The sequence below is a fragment of the Lynx canadensis genome, chromosome C1 (assembly GCF_007474595.2).
Source record: "Lynx canadensis isolate LIC74 chromosome C1, mLynCan4.pri.v2, whole genome shotgun sequence".
Taxonomy (NCBI): Eukaryota; Metazoa; Chordata; class Mammalia; order Carnivora; family Felidae; genus Lynx; species Lynx canadensis.
Genome location: NC_044310.1, coordinates 28,658,269 through 28,667,941, shown reverse-complemented (window position 1 = coordinate 28,667,941; position 9,673 = coordinate 28,658,269). Strand labels below are relative to the sequence as shown.

General features: G+C 53.6%; 1 protein-coding gene across 1 annotated transcript; it reads right to left on the bottom strand.

Moving 5' to 3' along the window:
* Window positions 1–1,226: 1,226 nt before the first annotated feature.
* DNALI1 (dynein axonemal light intermediate chain 1) lies at window positions 1,227–8,061 on the bottom strand. The gene is made up of 6 exons (XM_030325065.1): window positions 7,929–8,061; window positions 7,232–7,377; window positions 5,029–5,198; window positions 3,667–3,845; window positions 3,163–3,327; window positions 1,227–1,289 (listed from the first exon to the last, which is right to left on the bottom strand). The coding sequence occupies exons 1-6, from the start codon at window positions 8,007–8,009 to the stop codon at window positions 1,254–1,256; spliced, it is 777 nt and encodes a 258-aa protein (XP_030180925.1). The 5' UTR covers window positions 8,010–8,061; the 3' UTR covers window positions 1,227–1,253.
* Between the last annotated feature and the right edge of the window lie 1,612 nt (window positions 8,062–9,673).

Sequence of the window (9,673 nt, the reverse complement as noted above, 5' to 3'; positions counted from 1 at the left end):
AGCACACCTCAGCAGAGTTCTGTCTCGCGACGGTGACAGCCCAGCCAGGCTCTTATGGTGGGGTCTTAGAGTCCCCTCAGGGCACCCGGAGGAGGGTGAAAGCTGTGACTTCAGATCTGAGATTAGAGCTGCGTGGGGCATGTTTGGGAACACAGCTCTTCCTGTAGGAATGCGATTCTTCCAGGGAGCCTTGGAGCCTTCACTGGGATGATGTCGGGTCAAAGCTCCACTAAGGAGAGTCCTTCTTGGCTCCTTGGGAATGCAGCTTGAGGCATTCCAACCGAGTGGACACGTCAGTGCCTCCTTAGGTGTGTTCCTTGTGAAATTTAAATGAATGATGGAGTCATCTTGCTGCACTGGCCCACCCGGATTGCCCTAAATTAAAGCTTTGTTTCGCTGACTTCCTCTTCTGGGTTTACGGGCCTCCAAACTTTGGATTTAACTTACAAGGAATACTAAAGTGCAGTCTACAGGCCGTAGCCTAACCATTAATAATTAGAGCTGCATGTGAGGTCTGGGTACCTCTCCAGTTGTTAAACCCCAGCCAGTTAGGGGTGTAGGGTCAGGGGTTGGTTTTCTGCAGAATAAGATGAACAAACCAAATCGGCGGGCAGGGGCCGAGGTGCAGGCAGCTCACCGGGGACCTTGTGACTTGTATTTCTTCCCAGCAAACATTTACTTTCTCAAGGCGGGTTTGACTCTGCCTTTGGCGCCTCCTCAACTGGGCAAACTGGGGAAGTGGGCGTGGTGGGCTAGGTGGGCAGGGATAAAACAACATCATATAAACCCAAATCTCCAAAATGAGCCACTAGAACTGCACTGGGGTAGGGATGGTGAAAGACACCAAGTAAGGGAAAGACAGGCCCCAGAAGCCCAAGTTCAGGTCTAAGATGAATCGTGGACCAGGGCAGGGAGGCAGCTTCATTGGGCTAGAAATAAGTGCCAGCGTGGAGCAGTGGCGGGAGGGCTGTTGCCTCACCTGCGAGGGATGGGGCAGAAAGCCTGACTGCTCGGGTTGGCGAATCCCAAGGTTGGCCACGTACAGAGACTGTGCCACCTTCCGCTGCCCGGCCGAGAGCCTGGCTGCCAGACCTAGGTGTTCATGACACTGGGGCCACGTGTGACTTCTGACAAACGTGTGGGTGGTGATCAGGGGAGGGTATGGCTTGTTCACTCAGGAGACTAGCTTTTTTTTTTATTACAACGGGCTTATGATGGGGTAGCAGTGCTTGCTGAGACCCATATGGAAATTATCACTTCTTTGGTGCAATAATGCCTTCCAGTTGGGCCTGAAAAACAAAAACAAACTCCGTTAATTATTTGAAGTTTGCAGCCTAACAAATAGCTGAGAGGTGATAAAAGGCTCTGGGAAGAAGAATCCGACGCTGCCCCTCCAAGTATTTTTCCCTTCATTCCCAATTCCATATTTTCTAGATTAGCTGATGTCTGGCTTGGCATACGGTCTTGCTACATTAGGAGAAACCGGAGCTGTCCTGGTTTCCATACAATAATGGCTCAGTGTAGAACATAAAGCATTGAAAAGGAAATTGAATAAAAGTTGTTGAAATAGTGGTTTCTCGTGGCTCAGATTTCAGGCCTGAAATGCTAAGTTAAACATTTGGCTCTCTGGTTTGGGATCCTGGGAGCTCTTGTGCTGGGACAAGAGGTTTGGGAAACAGCAATTTTTCAGCCACCGAGACAACTTGACACCCAATTAGAGAGAATTGCTACCAGTAAGTAGGGAGCTGTCCATCTTGTATGTAAAGCTCAAGGCCCTTGGGAGTTATATACTCTGCTCCTCCAGCAGCCGGTAACATAATTTACTATCATGGTGTGTGGACAGATCTTTAAGTAGGTCTATCCTGGGGACTGCAAACACTGCTTTATTTGCAGTGCAGCTTGGAGCCAATAAAAATAACTCACTTCTAAAGAGTCCTTCACCCAGGGGATGACAAGGTTGCTTGTAAATGTTAGAAAGATGCCAAGATATTCTGCTCTGCTCTGCTCTGGCTGCGGGTACCGTAGGGGGAACTGAAGAACTCAGGCTGGTGATCAAGGAACATGGCAGATAAGGCACGCAGCTTCAGAGGCTGCTAAGTCAACAGATTCGTGGCCGGCTGTGAAGTGTCTAGCTTTTCTTCGTGAAACTCAGCAACGAGAGAATCTGTCATCCAGCACTAGCAGTTAATACAAGCCCTCTTTATCTCAAATGCCTGTCCTTGGTGTAGCCCCAAGAGGCCTGCCAATCGCAAGACTGTAAGCTTTCCATGAGACTAGGGAGGGGAGGGAGATCCACCCAGGGGCCCCTGCGGCCAGGGCCGTGTGAGACGGCCACTCAACAACAGGTCCCCTATCTAGAACAGTGGTTCGCAAACTTAGGCAAGCACCAGAATCACCTGCAGACCTGGCTAGGTTGTTGGGCCCGAACCCCAAAGTTTCTCATTCAGTAGATCCGGAATGGGCCCAATAATTGGTATTTCTCCAAGTTGCCGGGTGATGCTGCCGCTGCTCTGGGGGCACAGCCTTTGAGAACCTTTAGATCCCACGGAGAGCCTGGAGTTTGGGAGGCCTGGCCCCCATCTCAGCCCAGCTGGATAAAAGTAAACCACCGGCAAAGGGGCTTGGAGGAAAAATACCTACAGTTGAGTTCCTCTGACCACACACCCGGGCAGGGTTTCTGACTTCAAATGGTTCTTCTCCTTCCCTGCCGGCCCCAAATGCTGTGCCTCAGAGGGGGCTGCAGGCGGGACGGCACCGCCAAGAAAGCCTGCTGAAGACGTCCCGCCCACTCCAGGAAGGCTCCAGAATGCCAGCCGTAACGGGAGAGAAGTTCCACTCTGCCATATCCACCTCTCCTGGACGCTGGGCAACTTTTCCAAGGGCAACAAAACCATCCACTTGGAGGGGCTGAGGAGCCAGGCTGAGGGGTCGTGGAAATTCAGAGCCCCCCTCCAGAGACAGAAGGGTGGAGAATCTGTGTAATGACCCCTCACCCTGCATCCCCCTGCACCCCCCCCCCCCAGCTTCCTTCAGTCCTTGGCAGTACATGTGGACAAGTATTCGGAGGCCCCTGCAGGAAACGGAGCCGTGGGGCCGGGGTGGGGGGAGTTTGGGGGAGGGGGCGGGCAGGAGCCCCTCCACCCGGGCCTGCACGGTGCTCACCTTCAGCTGCTGATTCGTCCGCTTGAGGAACTGAATCTCCTCATTGTGCTTCTTCTCCTCCACTTGTCTCCTCTCGCTCTCCCGCTTCTCGGTGGCCTCGCATTTGGCCTTCTGCTCGTTCACTTGCCTCTCCAGATCTTTCTTTTCCGTTTCCAATTCTGCAATCTGAGGACAGAAACTCCCGTCATCCTGGGACGTTGCCAAGAGGATGGGGCGGTGTGAGTGCCTGGGCCTCAGAGGGGACCTGGGACACAGCTGTCCAACCTGAGACGTGGCCCAGGTCTGTACTGCCACCCAGTGGGAGGTCAGTGACTGGCACAGCACAGCCAAGAGGAGCCAGCTCTGCCAGGACCAGGCTGAACCCTGGGGGGCGGGGGGGGGTGGTGCCCTCTGAGGGGATGGCACCCTCGGTCGTCAGAATGTCGTCTGGAACGACAAGCATGTGACCCTGAGGTTGACAGAAGAGTCACAGAGGGCTGAAGCTCCAGGGTCAACCCCACTCACTTTCCTCTCCATGTCTGACTTCCCCTGTTCGGCCTGTAGCGCCTTCCTCATGCCAAAGGCCACGCTGCTCTCGTACAAGGTCTGGTAGGCGGCGATGGTCATGCGGATCTCGTCCCGGACTCGTAGCAACAGCAGTCCCCTCTCCGCACAGTTGATGGTCACCTCCCGGATCAGCTCATCTTCCAAAGCACACACACACCGAGGTCAGGAGGGCAGGCAGGAAGGAAGTGCACCACGTCTCCGGCTAACCACCCTCCCTCCTGGGGAGGGTGCTAGCGTGTGTCCTCCTCACCTGGAGACAGAGGCCCCAGGAGCCCTGCCATACAGCCACTGCTCTGAACTTGGCACTTGAGGGCCCGGGACAGAGGGAGACAGGCGCCCCCAGGTTTGTTTGCAGCCCTGAGGCCCCTCTCTTCCACCCTCAGGCAAAACCTCCAGGGTACTAGTCATAGAAATTGGACTTTTCAGTTTGAAGGTGATGACTGCTTTATTTTTATTTTTTTTAATGTTTATTTTGGGAGGGGGACAGAGAGAGGCAGAGAGGATCCCACACTGACCGTGCGGAGCCTGCCATGGGGCTTGATCCCACGATCTGTGAGATCATGACCTCATGGGTTGGACCTCAAGACTCGGGCACTCAAACGACTGAATCACCCAGGCGCCCCGTGACATCTGCTTTAAAGCAGCAGGGAAATCCTGTGTGCCCTCTAGCTGGACGGGCTTGGGGCTGGAAACAGTAGAATTTAGAGCCTGCCCACCCATCTCTTCCATAAATGCTGACCTGGAGAGCAGACCCTAATCATACTCACACTGAAGGGAGCCTGCCAGCCCCTGCAGCTGCCTCAGGGTTTGGAGGCAGTCTGAACATCAGAGTCCACAGGGGCCAGTGAGTTTGGTTGGGGGACAGCCATTTGACACGATCACTTAAATCGCTCGTGACTGTCAGTTAACAGTAAGTTACCCTGAAATATTTCCCTGGCCCAAGGGCTGGAACATTGGTCGATGGATATGAATCTAGCATGTTAGTTGTTCCGATTTTAAAAAATCAGCACATGCTTATTATAAAAATCTTTGAAAAGAAAAAGACTTAGAACGGAAGTTCTCATCTTACCTCCGAACATTTGCCGAGAGGTTAGGAACCGGGTTGTCAGGTCGGCGGGCAAAGAGCGGGAAGGAGGCGAGTTTGGCAGTTCCTGGGTGTGGGGCAGGTAGGGGGACACAAGACGACTCCGGGATGGGGCGGGCTTGCAGCTCAGGGACGCTCAGGGCTGGGGATTGTGCTCGAAGGGAAGGGGAGGGGGCGGCAGATGTGCGTCGGATCCCCCCCACCCCGACCTCCACCGCGCACGCCGCGCCACTCACCGAAGCACTGCGAGTACAGCTCCCTGCGCACGGGGCAGATGCCCGTCTCCCTGGCCTGTCGCTGCTGCAGCTTCCGGTCCAGCTGCTCCTGCAGGTGCACTACATCCATCCTGGTGCTGGGAGCGCTGGACACCTGCTGGATCCATAGCTGCGTGTCTTCCACCCACTCCCTGTGGCACAGACACAGCGAGGCTGAGCAGGCCCATCGACCACGGGGTCTTCGGGACCCGAGCAGAGGCGGCCCTTTGAGCTCTCTGGCTGAGCGGGAGCGAGGGGGCAGCTCGGTCCCCAGCCCACCGCAATCCTCTACCCCCCTCTCTTCCTTGAGGAGCGGATGGCTCCAGAGCCACACCCACTAAGCCACCTCCCCGGGGCCCCTAGCTGTGGGCCAACTCTACCTTCCTACATGTCCCCGTGAAAACATCACCTGTGTTCCAGATCTTAATCTAGCGGGTTGAGGACAGATTCATGGGCATTGTTGCTTGGTTCGAACAGAAGGCCCAGTGAGAATTCCCCCACTGACTTGTGGGGTGGGAGGCACAGGGCACCATGAACCTTGCCAGCCAGAATGGGGCAGATGTGTGCGGTGGGGAGGTGTGTGCCTGAAGGTGTGTGCCTATGTGGCCCCCACCCCCAGCCCCCACTATAGTAGACCTCGTGTCAGAGGCATGGCCAGGTTCCAGAACCACGAGGAGGAAGCCTGAGGGTAGAATCACTGTGGGGGGAGGATTTCCATTTACTTATTTATTTAAAAAATGTTTTTCAATGTTTATTTTTGAGAGAGAGCGAGCACGCGAGCGCATGGGGGAGGGGCAGAGAGAGAGGGAGACACAGAATCCGAAGCAGGCTCCAGGCTCTGAGCTGGCAGCACAGAGCCCGACGTGGGGCTCGAACTCATGAACCGTGAGACCGTGACCCGGGCCGAAGTCGGACACTTAACCGACTGAGCCACCCCGAGGATTTCCATTTTACTGATGGGAAAGAACCACCTGAAAAATCACCCCTCCCTTCTTTGACTTCCATCTCAGACGAGAGTGCAGTCTCTCTTTACATCACAGCCTTCGAAACCGTACTGTCAACCGATTCCATAAGAATCATCAACAAAGCATGTCAGATAGTGATCAATGCGGCTGCAGGAGGAAGAAGCAGGGTAGGGGGATGGTGAAGAAGGCAAAAGGTGCTCTTTTACAAGGATCCGCAAGGAAGGCCCCCTTGAGGAAATCACAATTGAGCAAGACCCGAGGAAAGAGACAAAGGGAATGAGGTGGACGTCAGGGGAAGAGTATCCTTAGCAGTAAGAACAGCAACCGTCAAGGCCCTGAGGGTGATGGAAGGTGTTTCAGAAGCAGTGAGCAGACACCCCTATGGCATTCGTACACTGAACAAGAAGAATAACAGGGGACGAGATCATGGATATGTGAGGGACGAGATCATGCCAGGGCTTCCGGGTCATTCTAAAGACTTTGGATTTTAGCCTGAGTCACATGGGAAGCCAGTAAAGAGTTCCTGGTAGAAGACCGGCATGATCTGGCTTGTGATTTCGGGGCTGTTCGGAGGATACGTCGTAGGGGCAAAGAGCAGAAGCAAGGTTTTCAGACAGGAGGCCACTGTAGGTGACAAACAGTGACAAGGAACAAGATGGTGGAAGCAGCGGCGGTGGGAAGTGGTTGGATTGGGGATGGCCGTTTGAAGGCGGAACCAAAACAAGTTGATGAAAGATAGGACGTGTGATGTGAGAGACCAAAAGGAACGCAGGGTGGCCTGAGCTACTAGTAGAAAGGAGAAGACTGGGGACGAGTAGGTGGGGAGAGGGACGCCTTGTGATTTCGTTTGGACATGCTGAAGGGTGAGATGTCTAAGAGGCACCTTCATGAAGATCATGAGAAAGCAGTAGAACATATGGGTCTGGAGTTTCGAGGAAAGGACAGGGCTGGGGATAACACATTTGGGAGCCCTCAGCATATACATGGTATTTAAAGCCGCAGGCTTGGGTTAGAGCACTTGGGAAATGAGGATGGCAGAGAAGAGGTCCCCCCCCATCCTCCCAGGATCCAGCCATCTGCAAGCTCTAGGAGTTCTGGGATGCTGGGAGGAAATCCTGGCCAGGAACAGAGACAGGGTGCCTCTTCCTAAGTTGCGGAGCACTGGAATGCAAAACCTGGGCTTTCTGTCAGCCACCACTCCCACTTTTTTTGTTTTTTACCTTGGGGGCAGAATGGCATTCAAGATTTCTTCTGCCTGCTTTGTAGGATCTGGGACACAGGATGTTGAGGGAAGCTTGGTCTTTGGTGGCTGTGGGACCAGACCTGAGGGTCCAGGCTGCTGGGGGCTGACTTTCAGCGGCCGTGCCTGAGAAGAGGGAAGATAGGGCAGGAGGTCATTCAGGCACTGAAATCCACACATCCAAGCCCTTGGGGTTGCTCCAGGTCTACTCAACACCCCGCCCCTCTTCCCAGCTCACTTCCCCCATCTCTCCTCTGGTCAGAAGTTGTGTCTTAGCTGAAGGAAGCCATGAAGAGTCTTTGGTCCCACCCTGACCCAAGGCTTGTATCTCCTGGAACGACGTTTCTGGCAAGGGTGCTCAGCCCCTCTGCTTTCACGCCTCTAGTGATGGAGTAGTCACCACCAGATCCGTTCTTGGACCAGGCTACTTATGAAAAAGGGTGAGCCCCATCCATCTCTTTGACTTCCTTTCTCATCCTAAATCTGCCCTCTGGGGTCCCCCATCTGGGTTTCTTGTTCCGCTCTCCCATCCTCCTTCCCCCATCCCAATTCCCTTCTCTTCCAGTTGCTGCAAACCTTATCCCTCGGGAGTCCCCCTCCTCAACGCCGGGACGTTTCTGTATCCGAGCTTCCAGGCTCCCCCGCCCCCTGAGACGCCCCCTGAGACCCCTCCTTACTTTGGGGCTCCGCTTCTCCGTGTTTCGGCTCACCAACACCGGGGTGTCATACTTGAGCAGAGAGTCCGCAGGGGGGATCATGGCGGCGACGGGGGTAGTAGTCCAGCGGCAGCCCCTCAAATGTGCGCCTTGTTTGCCGTCTCCATGGAAACCTCCTCTCCCGGCCTCATGGCCTGGGCGGGGCCTCGGAGTGGGGCGGGGCCAGCAGCGCGCGAGTTTCCGAGCAGCCTTACGGAAGAATTCTCCTTGCGCTTAGTTTGTCAGGCCTCCTGTTCAGCGAGTCGCCTTGATACTCTTGGAAGCAGGCAAAACAGGAGTTCAAGTTCCTGCGCTTCATCTTGCTCGCAAGTTGAATGAGGTGGCAGGTCACCCTCTCAGCCCCCCAATTTTGTCATCTGCAAAATGGGAGTCATGTGACTCCTGAGTGAAGGGTTCAGGAGATTTCCAGAGGAAGCCATCTAGTGGGCCCAAGTTTTATTTATTTATTTAATTTTTTTTTAATGTTTATTTATTTCTTTTTTTTTTTAATTTTTTTTTCAACGTTTTTATTTATTTTTGGGACAGAGAGAGACAGAGCATGAACGGGGGAGGGGCAGAGAGAGAGGGAGACACAGAATCGAAACAGGCTCCAGGCTCCGAGCCATCCGCCCAGAACCTGACGCGGGGCTCGAACTCACGGACCGCGAGATCGTGACCTGGCTGAAGTCGGACGCTTAACCGACTGCGCCACCCAGGCGCCCCAAATGTTTATTTATTTCTGAGACAGAGAGAGAGCATGAGTGGGGAAGGGGCAGAGAGAGAGGGAGACACAGAATCAGAAGCAGGCTCCAGGCTCTGAGCTGGCAGCACAGAGCCCCACGCAGGGCTCGAACTCACAAACCGTGAGATCATGACCTGAGCCACCCAGGCGCCCCTAGTGGGGCCAAGTTTAAGAGACTCTTAAAAACAGAACAAACTGAGGATTGATGGGGGGGGGGGGTGATGGGTATTGAGGAGGGCATCTTTTGGGATGAGCTCTGGGTGTTGTATGGAAACCAATTTGACAATAAATTTCATATTAAAAAAACTAAAAAAATATAATAAAAAAAATAAATAAGTATTTCTTTTGCGGGGACGCCTGGATGGCTCAGTGAGTGGGGTGGAGCGTGTGACTTCTGATCGCGGGGTTGAGTTCGAGCCCCACCATTGGGTGTAGAGATTACTTGAAAAAAAATTTTTTTTAAGTATTTGTTTTTAACTAAATGGAGAAATGACAACATAACAGAAAGTTCAAGAACAGAGGGGTAAATACTAATGATTTGCCCACTGGCTGCCAGCTGCGACTGCATTTCCGTCTCTTTTTAAGTTCGTGTTTCCAAAGATAAACCTAATCACAGTTTGCGCACAATTTTTTATCCCGTTTCATTCGTTGAACAAGTCAGGGATTCCTGTCTGTCACAGTGTGTAAATAGCATTGCGAATGGCGACAGACCACCGATCGGCTGGCTAAACAGTTTCCTCCTGGTGGGCATTCAGATTGCCTCCGTGTTTAGTAATTACTAATAATGCCGCCACAAACAGCTTCGAGAGTAGTTTTTCTCCAGAAGTTTGCTTTTGACACCTTAAAACTCCCGCCAACGGGACCGGGCCCGTACAGCCCCGCCCTCCGCTGAAGAGTCGCGATCACGTGCTTAGCTCTCCGCCGCGAGGGTTTCTGGGAGAACACGGACCCGGAAGCGGAAGTCCAGGGGTCACCCGTCATTTCC